At 35.2% G+C, this 13,461-nt stretch overlaps 5 protein-coding genes across 5 annotated transcripts; 3 read left to right on the forward strand and 2 right to left on the reverse strand.

Moving 5' to 3' along the window:
- Positions 1-85: 85 nt before the first annotated feature.
- RO3G_02317 (uncharacterized protein) lies at positions 86-2,500 on the reverse strand (the record flags this gene model as incomplete). Its single annotated transcript, XM_067656908.1, has 7 exons — positions 86-834; positions 892-1,003; positions 1,057-1,429; positions 1,474-1,824; positions 1,878-2,138; positions 2,194-2,318; positions 2,375-2,500. The coding sequence occupies 7 exons, from the start codon at positions 2,498-2,500 to the stop codon at positions 86-88; spliced, it is 2,097 nt and encodes a 698-aa protein (XP_067513009.1).
- A 524-nt stretch (positions 2,501-3,024) lies between these two features.
- RO3G_02318 (uncharacterized protein) lies at positions 3,025-4,027 on the forward strand (the record flags this gene model as incomplete). The annotated part of the gene is made up of 4 exons (XM_067656909.1): positions 3,025-3,048; positions 3,191-3,368; positions 3,417-3,466; positions 3,545-4,027. 4 exons carry the CDS (start codon positions 3,025-3,027, stop codon positions 4,025-4,027), a joined length of 735 nt encoding a protein of 244 aa, XP_067513010.1.
- A 1,681-nt stretch (positions 4,028-5,708) lies between these two features.
- On the forward strand, positions 5,709-6,850 carry RO3G_02319 (uncharacterized protein; the record flags this gene model as incomplete). Its single annotated transcript, XM_067656910.1, has 4 exons — positions 5,709-5,814; positions 5,883-6,061; positions 6,169-6,493; positions 6,543-6,850. The coding sequence occupies 4 exons, from the start codon at positions 5,709-5,711 to the stop codon at positions 6,848-6,850; spliced, it is 918 nt and encodes a 305-aa protein (XP_067513011.1).
- Positions 6,851-6,975: 125 nt separating this feature from the next.
- Positions 6,976-7,648, forward strand: RO3G_02320 (uncharacterized protein; the record flags this gene model as incomplete). The annotated part of the gene is made up of 3 exons (XM_067656911.1): positions 6,976-7,011; positions 7,096-7,237; positions 7,284-7,648. The coding sequence occupies 3 exons, from the start codon at positions 6,976-6,978 to the stop codon at positions 7,646-7,648; spliced, it is 543 nt and encodes a 180-aa protein (XP_067513012.1).
- Positions 7,649-7,779: 131 nt separating this feature from the next.
- Positions 7,780-11,123, reverse strand: RO3G_02321 (uncharacterized protein; the record flags this gene model as incomplete). Its single annotated transcript, XM_067656912.1, has 3 exons — positions 7,780-10,586; positions 10,642-10,905; positions 10,952-11,123. 3 exons carry the CDS (start codon positions 11,121-11,123, stop codon positions 7,780-7,782), a joined length of 3,243 nt encoding a protein of 1,080 aa, XP_067513013.1.
- Positions 11,124-13,461: the final 2,338 nt, after the last annotated feature.

Consider the following 13,461-nt stretch of genomic DNA (forward strand, 5'->3'; position numbering starts at 1 on the left):
ATATGATATTTCATGTTTGATTGCTTCTGTGCAACGACATTCAAGAATTTTAGGCATATAAAGTAATTTTCATTTATTTAACTTCTTATTCATCATCATCGCTATCTTCTTCTTCTGCTTCATCTAACCATTCGATAAGTTTGGTTGCTTTTTCTCTTAATTTTGATTCTGTAGGATTAGATTTTGAAGATTCAGAATTATACCAGATTCTAATAGCATCTTCTTCCACAAAATCATTGTTATAAAGTATTTGAATAGAACTCAAAAAGATCTTTGAAAGATGTTCTTGAGTTGCACAATGTCGTTGAAGTACTTGTAAAACATGCAATTGATCTTCTGGGGAATGTGTCATTTTTCCAATCAAGCTTGACCATTTGCCAAAAACAGTCTTCACGCTTTGAACTGGACTATTGACATCAATATGGTCCAAAATAATTGGAATAATTACTTCTCTAACATCTGTGTAAGATCCATTGCTTGACATACGTAACCCAGTTACTTCCAATGCCGCCGTATCTACAGTATGACCTTCGTTGATCGATCTTTCAACAGTCTGTGCAATTTCTTTTTTGAATTCCTCAGTCTTCTTGGCCATACTGGGTTCTAATCCCCAAGCTCCACTCATAGCATCAATATCAGAGTCACTGTCATCTGATTCCCCAACTTCACTAGCACTCTCTGTAAGGTCTTCGTCTTTAATGGAAATGTCTGCCATGTTGTAAGCTAAAGATCCAAGTTTTAAGTTGCGAATATCAACCTCTTCGTCATCATCGGCCCGAAGTGTCCACAAATAAACGTATTCACCGTTTGGCCCTGTAAGGGTATGTTGATGCTCTACATTTGCATGTAAGTAATAGAACTCCTAAGTTTAATAAAATACTCTTCATTTACCTTCATCCTCCTCTTCCTCTTCGCTGCTTTCTTCAAACATTGTGTTCTTCGGTTGAGGTAATAAACTGAGTCTTGAGTATTTCTCAATTTTCATATCAGGGCCAATCTTTACCTAATTTATATATAATTAGTATATAAAAAAAATATAAAATGAAGTAAACTTACATTGATAGATATCAAGCAACCTTGTTGAATACTGGTGTTTTCCAATATGGAAGAGTTGTGACCAACAATACTTTGTTTGACATAACAATTACTCTCAACAGTCACATTATCCCAAAGGAAGGCACCTTCTAATACAACATTGTCTCCAATGATACAATTTTTGCCAATAATCGAGTTTGCAATGCGACTGTTCTCACCAATAACTGTACCAGAACCAATTTGGACATTTTCATCAATAATACAAGACCTTGATAAAACAACATTCTTTGCCTTGTATATATTTCCTCTACTAAATTCATAGTCGTCTCCTGCTTTTAAATTGGTTTCAGGCGCAATAGGAAAAGCCCATCGGTTCAAGATGTGGTGACTATGTCTATTGAGTTCATATTGCTCATCTAATTCCATTATTTCCCTTACCTTATTGTGTTATAAAGTGCTTCGTTTTGAACACGAGCCAAATAAGGCTCAGCAACAATCTTCGTATAGATTGTCTTACCCAAAATGTCTGATGTAAGGATACCATGCACAAAGTCACTACGTAATCGTTGCCAATCAAAGTTTTCAGTAAAAAGTGGTGGGACTTCAACAGAACAGACATCGAAATAAGGGTCTACTAAATCATTACGAAATTCAATTTGAGGTCTATTCTCAAAAATCTCGGGTGACATTTCAACGCGTCTTTTACGAGGAAGTGAGACAACAGATTCATAGTAAACACATTGGTCTGTTCGAGGATCAAGTACAAACACACTACTAGCATCTTTGGCTCTATATATATCAAATAGATAAGAAAACAGGCTTGTCAAGATCTAGTATCTTACCTTGCAGTATGGGATCGCGTTGCTTCCTTGAGTAGCATGGTCATAATAGAGTTCTTGTCTGTCTTTTTACGTGCTCTATGTTCTTCAAGTACTTGGTTTAAATTTACGTTGGAGACAAGTTCACCAGTTGTTAAAACAAAGTCTGTTGTAATTAACTGACGTGCATCCAATTCACGAAGAGCATCGCCTACAGAAAGACAATCAGGTGCTGCAATGACTTGAATGGATAGCTTTGAGTTTGGCTTTGTCCAATCCGAATGCCTATTATACCTATTTTAGTACACCGCATACTTTAAAAATTTTTCTGTTGCTTTACTCAAAGTATGACTTTATGGCATCAACATGGGAAGTACAAACAACAAAAACTTCAAAAATATCTGCTGCTGCCAGCACTTCTAATGTATACTCGATGACTGGGATGTTACAGACAGGCATAAGGCACTAATAGGTCGATGTAAGTACAAGACCAATTTCTTTACTGCTTTTTTTTTTTTTACTCTTGGCAATTCATGAGATAAAGGAAGGAATTGTTCTTCAAAAGAGTCAGTCAAAATGACAGCCTGGAAAGACTCCTCTTCTTCTTGGTTTGTATTTGTATTATTTTTCTTTTGCTTAGGTGGCATCGACTTACAAAAAAGAAAAAGAGTGTAAGGAAAATAAAGTTTTTTTGATTTTTTTTTTTTGCTCTGAATAAAATCAACAATTGGATAAAGACAGTCTCACATTTTCATAAAAATTACAGCCTGTAATTTACGTTTTTACCTGTAAAGCATCCAACATTCATTTATAAAACTACTCATATTACATGTAAAGTCAAAGAAATTAGGCTAGATATACTGCTCATAGTTAATCTAATAAAGAAGTTATACATCATTAATCTATGCTGTAAACAAAAGATTATATTTTCTTTCAGATATATTATTTCTATCAAAACAATACAAAAGAAAAATACAGGGATTCACATAAACTATGACATATATTGATTCATATTTAATATTGGCCTTTATGTTTTGTATTCTTAATGTGAGCAAACAAGCCAACACATAGTTCATTAAAATTGAACAAAAGTGCAATGTAATTTAAACTACCGAATTTGACAGTTTTTTTTTTTCTTTTTCTTTTTCTACAAAGGAACTTTTTTGTAAATATGCCAAGTGAAAAGAAGAAAGTGGTAATGCCCGGAAAAAAATCAAATATTTTCTATGGAAATTGGAAAGTATATTCTCGGCATCATAAGTTAATGTTTCGCTGCAACGAGTAAGAAATATTGAATTTATGAAAAAAGAAATTAAAATAGGAACTTTAGAAAAAAGGTACAATGGTACTTGCAGAGAAAGCTTGCAACTACATTAGAAAGTGAGCCTAATGCAATTAAATTGAACTTTGAAGCAAAAGGGGATGGGCATAAGGCTGGCGATTATATGATAGAAGAAAGAACAAATGTTTGTGTCTCTTGCGGGAAAATGGACCACTTGACGCTTCATCATGTTGGTAAGATATTGATTATTCAAGTTATGCTATATTTTTTTAATGAAACAGTTCCTGATATGTATAGACAGTGGATGCCATTAGTCATTAAATCTAAATCAGTAAGTTATATACTGCACCATTTTAATCACCAACAAACTCGATAAAAATAGAGTAGAGATCTATTACTGTTATGCAAGCAGTGTCATACGGATTATGAAGTACATGCAACGACATTAAAAAAACAGCTTGCAAAACGATTTGATATACCACTAGAAGGAAAAGGATGGGTAGATTTACCAGAGCATCGAAAAGCCAGAAAAGCAGCATCGGCTCTTTTAAAAGCTAGTGATAAAATACCTAAAGATCGGCAGCTCGTTTTGGAGATGGTTATTAAAAACTTTTGGAAAGAAAACTATGAAAATGAAACTGATGATTGGCAGACAGTACTGAAAGAATGTAGTGAAATCAAAGATCATTTTAAAGGCCCTGACTTTATAGAGCACGGGAACAGCGCAATACAACAATTAACTCAAAACCATGTAGTCGATGAGAATGGTTTGGATTTTTGGCCAGATTTGGAAAGATTTATCAAAGAATGGCGAAAGCATTTTTTGGATCACATGAAACCAAAATATCTAAGCAAACTATGGTCTGTGGAAGGGGAAATTTATAGTAGATAAAGCAAAGATCCGGAGCACTACTTAACTTATAAAGTACAGTATCTTTGGTACTAACTAGCATTAGCATTGAAAAAGGTTAATTAAGGCCTATATACACAAGTAAATAAAGAACGCAGGTCTTTCTCTCTATCTGTTCTTGTGAGCTTTAAATCCGTAATGATAATACTTTCTCTTTGTTGCCAAAAGATGTGCATTTTTTTACTCTCAACATTTGATCATTGTAATTTTCTATGGCATCTCTTTCTCTAAAAGTGAATAGAAAGTAATCAAGGATAATCTTAAATACTATATTTTGTTTCATTGATTATACCTGTTTAACTATAGATTAAATGTTTTTAATTATCATCAAAAAAGAGCATGTCTATTCCCTTTCTTTAGAGAATTTATTACTTTTTCAAACATACCTCAATGATAGTATATTTATCCTTTTTGTTGCTCAGCAAGTGCTCGTTGAATAAGCCAAATAACAAAATGGTGCTGACGTCCATATCATGTCAAGTTATGAAAAATGATCAGTCTAAAGAACAAAAATTGTGTATTACTGAGGCCATGTAGACAAGGCCATAAATGAGCTTGGCAAGCATGATAAGAAGGCTTTATTTAGTGACAAACAAACTCCATTTACCTTGTTAACAACTTGAAAGACTATGTGAAACAACGTAGATAGGCTTACCTGTCTGTTCCTCCTTATTTACCTTTCATGGGCCTAACTAAATTGATTTTTCGTCGTCAGCGCCTTACATAAGATGACGATCTTCAGAACAAGGCAATAGAGAATAGCCGAAATAATGGCTATTAATGATCTAGCTGGCTAGAGAAAGCTCTTTCCTGAATTGACTCGGCCTTGTTTTAATAAAAAAGGCTGATCTTTAGATGATGCACGGATACTGATATGCTAGATGAGTAATGAAAACTATCGAATGTACATATTTGTTGATTTTGCGCACAAAGCTTTTAAGCTTATATTTAATATTCATAAATGAAATCAAATTTTATAAATCCGATTGTCGAAATAATCCAATTTTAGGAAGAGATCCGCCCTTCTTTTTATTTTATCTGCTAATACCTCTAATGGTTCCAACTTTACCTTTACATCATCAGCATAAAAAGAGTAAAGGCTATTTGGGATTAACGCATAATTCAAAAAGAGTCATTGCTCTTTTTGCATTTGTATGCATATTCTATTATATGTTTAGTTCATCGGCACAGACATCATCAAACCAAATAGATTATAATGTCAATCCTTTATTTTGGGCTCCAAGAATTTCTTTTCAAGATACAGACAGTAGTGCATACCCATCGAGTTATTTTTCGAGTGAAGCGCTATGGAAATATGAATATAAGCCTGTATCAGCAGTGTTGTTGAGAGTGACAGACGACGATGATAGTATTGTAAATACGGTTCAACATTTACTGAAATATCCTTTTATAAATGAAATTTATATACACAACTTTGTACCTAATAGGCCTCTTACTGTTGATGTAAGGAGTCGCAAAAAGAGAAAATCAAAAGCTAATTAATTGTGTGTAGAAATTAAAAATAGATGACCAAGTATCAACTCCTATAGAAATATTAGAAGTAAAGGAGGAAGAACTCAAAAGTCTGGCACGATTCACCAGTTGCGCCACTGCTGCTCGACTTTATTGCTACTTTCAGGATGATACATTTATCAATAATTATATGGATTCATTGTATACCAACTTTCTGCGTTTTCCTTCCATCATTCATGCCAACTCAAAGCCTTCTCACTATGAAAAAGAAATGACTTGGAGATTCTATAATAAAGGTAGATTTGTAAAGTAGAGGTTATGAAAACTGATTCTGACAGTTCATTAGATATTAGACTGCATACAGGCTATGCTGATTTTAGATATGGTGCATTTGTTCCTCGTTGGAAAGTGCAAACCTTCTTGACACAATTAGGTAAATCTGGTCTTTTGAAAGAAAATATGCGTGAAGCAGAACATTATTTTTCTATTTGGATGAACCAGTACCCTTGGCTGTTGAGTAATCCTCCTCATCTTGCAAATGGTGTAAAAGCTACAGACTATGATGTTGCTTATCCTTCCGCCTTGGATACGTATACAGTTCAGTAGATATATGTATTTTATTGAATTTAATAATAACATTTTATATTTAGTACGATGCAATCCGCCACCTGCAAAGATCTTTAGAAAATGATCAATCTGAAGCACCTCAAGATTACTTTGATCGTCAAGAGGAAGAGCCTCTGCTTTCCCACAGAGATGTTCGATCTTCATGCGCAAATGACAAATGTCTATTGTTTACCAACTTGGAGTCTTATGTTCGTCCTGAAGACATTCATTTTGATTATAGAAAAACTACATCTATCGAAAAATTGGAAGGTTTATACGAACAAGCTTCATCACGCACTGAATGGGGACAACATTCGTATCATAATGCAGTTGATTCAGATCCAAGTACATGCTGGGATACCCTCAAAGGTAAAATAAAGAATTGATTATGTGAAAAATTAAATAATGCATGTTTTAGCACCAAGAAAGGGAGATTATTTTGGTTTAATGCTGGTCGGATCCTTAAATGCCAATACACTGTCGCTGTACACAGCAAACGAATTTAGTAAACCAGAAAAACAACTATTGGTCTCAGTGTTAGAAGAAAGTGAAAATGGCTGGATACAATGTAAAGCTACCAGTACAGAAAATAATTACAGTGATAGAATCCAGTTAGCAATTGATTGCCCTGTCAGACATTATCGTCTTGTCAAGGTTACGTTCAAACAGGATCTTCCTACACCGTTCAAGTTGTGCAGTTTATCTTTGGAAAACTTTTCTGTTTAAAAATAAAAAAAAATAAAATGTGTATATGTGTGACTTTAGCACCCTTTTCTTTTTTATGATTTAGAATGAGCACAAATGGAAAAAGAGATGTATTAAGGTCAATAGATTATCTGCTCTTTTGCCATATGGCATACAGCTATCTTCTCGACAGAAGTTTATTGGTATTACTATTTAGATTGTTATTACAACTGGTAGATGACCATCTATATTAAATATGTACAAACTAAAGATAACTATTAATATAGCAATTATTATCACCAAAAGCATTAACAAGATCAATGCGCACAGCATTACTCATAGTTTCTGCTGGTTGGCTTGTCTGCATGCTTTTACATGTTACTATTGATCCAGAACAACCAGGCATAATCATTGACTTTATTGACAATCGTAAGAAACAATCTTTATACAAAAACCCATAACCAACACAACTTAGAACAACCACCGAGTACGTTTAGACTTTTATTATTGGACTTTATTATTTTAATTCTTCAGGTGATTCGTGTTTTGGTCACCTCCAGTCTTTCATCTCAGCTATTACTTCACGGCACAGTCGTCACCACTTTAGCCGTTCCGCCCGCTTTGGCAACAGCATTTGGAGCCGACACTGTCACTGTGATGCTGCCGTCTCGGGAACGACGAACGGCTAGTGGAGAAGACTTGAATTCAGCAGAAGAACTATTATACCATAATGACTTGGTAGTTGATATTGGTCTCAGAAGCTGTTTAAGAAATATAATGTATGCAGAAGTGGAAGATGGTAATGCTGCAAGGGATGGCTCAGACAGTTTACCGGTGTGAATAATAATAAAAAAAGAAATTTTGGAGTTGCATTGAGAATGAATGTGTTATTTTATTTTATAAATGATAATTATATACAAAGAACAATAGGGAGAAAATATATGTACAGTATAAAAGATATCAAAGGAAAATCAAGCCAACAATTCGGCAACAGATGCCGTTACTTTTTCGGGAAACTCGCGTTGGACCATCATATCAAAGATTTCTTTGGCTTCACTCATCTTCTTGTTGTCAACGTAGGCACGTACCATGGCTTCATATGTACTCGGCTCACGAATCACAACAGTATCAGCGTCGTTTTCCTTATCATCATCCATAGCGTTAAACATGGACTTTGCCTTTTCCAACAGGCCCTTTTCACCATAACCGCGAATGAAGATGTTTTCGATGTAAGGAGAGGAGCTTCTTTGAATAGTTTGCTGCATTGTAGCATAGAGTGCTTCAGCTTCTTCTAATTGATCGTTGCTTACCAATGTGTCCAGCATGGCTTGATAAACAACTTCATCCTTCACAATACGCTTGTTTTCCATATCTTCAAAAAGACGAGAAGCGCTTTGGACATCACGCTGCAAGGCACCGTAAGAGTAGATCAAGGCAGCATAGTGAGTGGCTTGAGGATGAATACTATCACGACGTTCCATCTCACTGAGCATACGATGGGCTGTAGGCATATCGTAGGGAGCAATGACACAATAGGCCTCGATCAAGAGCTTGTAAGTATGAGGAGAGGGCTTGATGTGGCGACGACGCAATTCTGCAAAGTATTCAAGAGCACGCTCACGATTAGGCTGTTGACGAACATAGAACTGGATCATGTTGTTGAAAGGGCCCACACGAGGTTGGAAAGAGGAAGAGGCAAGCATGTCATTAAAGAGCTTACAAGCCAATGTTTCAGAACCAGCACGGACACAAGCAGAGATGATGGCACCATAGGTGATGGAGTTGGGAGCAATATTGAACTGCTTCATTTCTTCAAAGAGCTTCATTGCGCTTTCCAACTTGCGAGCCTTGGCCAATTTGGAAATGACGACATTGTAAAAGAAGGTTGTAGGCTTGACGTCGTGGCGTTTGGCTTCATCATAAATTAAGAGAGCATCAGTGGCTTCATCCGTAGCACACTTGGCGCTGCCGAGTAAAAGACTAGCATAGCCATTGCCATCAGGATATCGGCCCATCAACTTGATTTGTTCATAATACTTTTTGGCATTCAACATGTCACCTTGTTGAGCATAACCAATGAGGATGCTGTTAGTCATGGAGTAGATGGCCTTGGAAAGTTGCTGGGATTCCATACTGCAAGCCTTGAGACATTTGATGCAAAGACGATACATGGTGACGGCAATATCGAGGTGACCTTGCTTGCCGATAAAAGCAATAGCATCGCGAATAGGTTCAACCACAGGTGTAAGACGGGGTTCGACAATGCGTGTGTTAAGAATATCAAGTGCGTCTTGAAGCTGGCCATGGACAGCGGCCTTCATGACGGCAGCAGAGGCTTCCTCAGCCTCAGTAGGAGCTTGTTGTTCGGCACGTTCAACGACAAAGAGAGAGTTCCATTTCTTTACGGCCTTTTTATCACCAAGGGTTTGTAACTGAGACAAGATGCGAGCCTTCATCACAGAAGAGATGTGAATACCTTTCTCTGTCATTTCAGAGTAGAAGCCAAAGACAAGAGATTGGAAGGAGGCCAAGTTGGAAGCTTCAGCAGGAGAAATGACCAAGGAAGCATCGAACAAGACGTTATAATCGCTTTGTTGCAAAAGCATGCTGTGATCATTATCAAACTCGTAGTTTTCGACCAAAGGTTTAGCAATAGAAAGAGGCAAGCCTTGAGGACAGTAAGGATATATGGTACGAGCGACTTCAAAGGTTTGAGCAAAGCTAGTCTTGGTAGCCAAAACAATTTCGGTAGCAGCATTCTGAATGTGATTAAATCCTTTGGAGAGCGAGCGAGCTTTCATGGATTCCAAAACGAGGCGAAGAGCACGGACGGCTTGAGCAACATCACCTGCATTTACAAAATGAGTCACGATACGAGAAGCCAAACTTGGGTCAGGCTCTAAACCTGAAGAGCGCATGTCATTCAAAACCTGGAAGACATAGAGAGGCTCATTCTTGAGACACAATAAAGCGTAGTTGGCCAAGTTACCGTAGGACTTGGAAATATCAGTCTTGATAAGATCTTGATATGATTTGGAAGCTTCCTTGAATGAACCAAGCTGGCAGTAAGTAGAAAGGATAGGACCATAACTGCTAGCATCAGGTTCGGGAGAAGAGATCTTCATTGATTCAATGAGTTCGTTAGCTTCATCCATTTTGTTATGAAGGCAATAGTAACGAATGATTGAATTGAAAGGAATAGTTGTCATCTTGATATTGCAGTTGACCATGTCTTCCTTCACAATCTTGATAGCACCTTCCAACTTGTTACACTTGAGGTGAGCATCTACCAATGCGTTGTAGATGTAAGAAGCATCATGGTGACCAAAAGAATCTTTTAATTCAGAATATTTTTCAAAGTATTTCAAAGCAGAAGATAAATCACCCACACGTCCAAAGAGATTGATCAAGGCAGCAAATGTAGCCGAAGTAGGACCGACGTGCAGATTGAGCTGTTCATAGATATAAATGGAAGCTTTTGTGTTACCATAGTGAGACAAGACACGCAACATTTGATTATAAAGCTCAGCATCAAAGAATTGGACAAGGCCTTGTTCAATAGCAGTATCAAAGATGGCCAAGGCACGTGTGATATTTCCTTCAGATTCAAGCTCAATCATATTGTTGTTGGAAGATTTGCTGTAAGAGCGAGCATTTTGACGTTTGAGCATAGCAATGACTTTTTGAACTTCCACGTCACGCTTACACAAGATACGAATGATGATTGAAAAAGTAGAGCTACTAGGTTGAATACCAGATTCAAGCATTTCATCATAAACTATAAAAAAAAAAGGTTAGAATACAAAAAGGGTGATGAACACAAGGGTATTTACTCTTTAACATAGGAGCAAGAGGAGTACCATCACGACGGAGATTAGCATAGCTTTCAAAAACAAGGTTATATGTGTGATCATGGAGCATAAGGCCTTCTTTTTTAAGTGAATTGTATTCAGCCATAAGATATTTGAGTTGACCATGACGTCTGGCGGTCAAGATGCGATCATTTGCAGTAAAGGAAGCAGCAGAAGGAGAAGATTTGGGAGAAGGTGGAGGAGTGATGATATCAGAAGGAGCAGAATAAACTATTTCAAGGACATCTAAAATAATGTTAGATGAATGAATTCTATTATACAAAGCTATTACCTTCATTATCAGATAGGGTGTGATATGTCTTATTTGTAGAGTGACGACGTGAATGTGAGTGTGTTGCATTAGCTTTGTGATTGCGGCGATTGTATGCTGATGATTTATTATTTTTATTTTGAATTAAAGAGGCAGTTGCTTTAGATGTAGGAGTAGCTGTCATGATTTGCATTTTTAATTATTATGATTGTTTATAGTAAAAAAAAAGATTAAAGGAAATGAGTAAAGAAAAAAAAAAAAAAAAAAAAAAAAGTGAAAAATGGTAGCCTTATTTATATTTAGAAAGCCTATAAAGTTACAGCCAATCAAATTATAAATATCTATCAGATCTTTCTTTGTTGGAGTTAAATTGAGGTTTAACAAGAGAATTATCAGATTCTAAAGTGACGGTACAACCCCTGTACTTCCTTGCACAGAGATGATGTGATTTAGAAAGATGGTTCAGGATTCATCCTTCAAGTCACCTTTATAATCTGTGTAAGTCGCTTTTCTTTGTTTATTCTATTTCCCCCCCATTCTTTGAGGGATTACAGTAGGAAAGATCTGATAAAAAAATTTTTTTTCTGCAGTGTAAATATCGGGGTTACATGAATTCAAAACAAAATATCTGATTAATTATCAGATCCTTGGCCAATAATAAAACCCAGGTGCACCTATGGAATGACTCATTTAGTGTGCGACCTCGTTGAAACAGTCTATAAATAAAGGCTGGGAATAAATGATTAGAATCTGATAAGTAAACAAAGGACGTTTGAGCCAACAAAGACACCAAGTTTGTCTTGCCCTCTTTCTCACTTGATTCTCTCGATCCTTGGTCGATTGAGTAACTAAAGAGCAGCTAATAAGTAAAATGATCAAAGTAAAGGGGTTAGATGCAGCATTGTTTAGAACATCTGACAAATCATTATTTATCTTCCGATTGTGTACAAAATGATTTTGCTGCCTTTTTTCCAGTCTAAACGATAATGTGAAGTGAATTGAAAAATAGACTGAACGGTGATTTTAGTCTAATGTTTTAGTGCTTTTGTGTTTTGAAAAATTAGGAAAATACATGTTTTGTAAAGAGGAAAATGAAAGGGACCAACAACTGTTCTTCTTGGAATTCTTTGGGGCAATTCTAAATAGGAAATAAAAACTTATCAGATCTTTTTTTGATATAATAAAGTTGTCTCGATCCAATTTATCTCGGCAGATTATCAGATTTTTTTTTATTTCAGCCATGGCTTGGGATAAAAATGATTTAAAATCTGATAAGAAATTAACGTTTTCTCTCACAACACACTAGTTTTGTGTAATCAATAAATTTTTTTTTCTATCTCATCCACTCCCCCTCTTTTTTGAATTTTTATCAGATTTTTTTTAATCATTGAATTATCAGATCCTTTTACTTTATTCACGAGATCTGCAGATTTCAATCATTACACAAAAGCATAATTGTGCTTATTTTTTTATAGAAAAAAAAATCTGATAACTTTCTTTCTTACGGGGTAAATCTTTCACGTGTTTATATTAAATCAATTCTGTTATTGAAGGTGCACTCTTTAGGCTATATCGTCTAAATAATAAAAGAAATCAACCCTTTTATCGTCTTATTTCTCCCATCGAGAACTTGTTTATTTTATGAATTAAATGAGATTAAATCTTTGAGCCTAATTTTTCAAAGTTTATTGTGCTTCAAATAATCATGTATACTTTTAAAAGATCTAAGCAAGATCAGACAAGTTGACTACAATTCAAAGGATATTCTCAGATGAATGCAAGTTGTAGATCAACTGAATTTTGCTGTATGAACCGTTAATCATGCCAATCTTGTATATTTTTAATAATAAAAGCTTGTTTCTATCATCAAGTGGTAAGGTTTATTAATCGTATGCTTAAAATTTTATAAACAAAAGATGTAAGTGTATTGTCAAGTTGGAGAAAGTCTTTGGTTACTATTTTGATTAAAATGATCATTTCCTATTCTTTTAAAGCCAAATTTATTTCTTGATTCTTGTTCTCATCTTTATTGGCTGAAAAGGATATCAGATAATCTATTCTCTTTTTTATCTGATTATCTTTTTCAGCAAATTGCTTTACATTAATCTCAGTGCTATCTTTAATAAAAAAAAAAAAAAACAATAACCCTTGTGAATTTTAAGAAACAACTAAAGATTCTGTTCTTTAAACATTTCAGGTAGTAAACAGTATACTCTTTGTGATTCGTTTTATTGAATCCTTGTTAAATAAGCCAGGATTAGATAGGATATAGAACTAGATGTGAACTGGTTTTTGCAGATTAAATTCACAAGACAATTTATAGCTACTACACTAGAATACCTTGGTTTAATATCAATTTGATCCATTCTCTTTCAAGGATATTAATCATAGATAATAGTCAATCTAAATTATCCAACTGGCTTTCTACATTAGCAATATTTAGAAAATGACAATCAATTGATTACAATTAACGCTTAGTGGTAATTCAATAAATAATGGATTGTCATTTAAATCAAAAATCGCAAAAAGAT

The sequence above is a fragment of the Rhizopus delemar genome, genomic scaffold (genome assembly GCF_000149305.1).
Source record: "Rhizopus delemar RA 99-880 supercont3.2 genomic scaffold, whole genome shotgun sequence".
Lineage (NCBI taxonomy): Eukaryota > Fungi > Mucoromycota > Mucoromycetes > Mucorales > Rhizopodaceae > Rhizopus > Rhizopus delemar.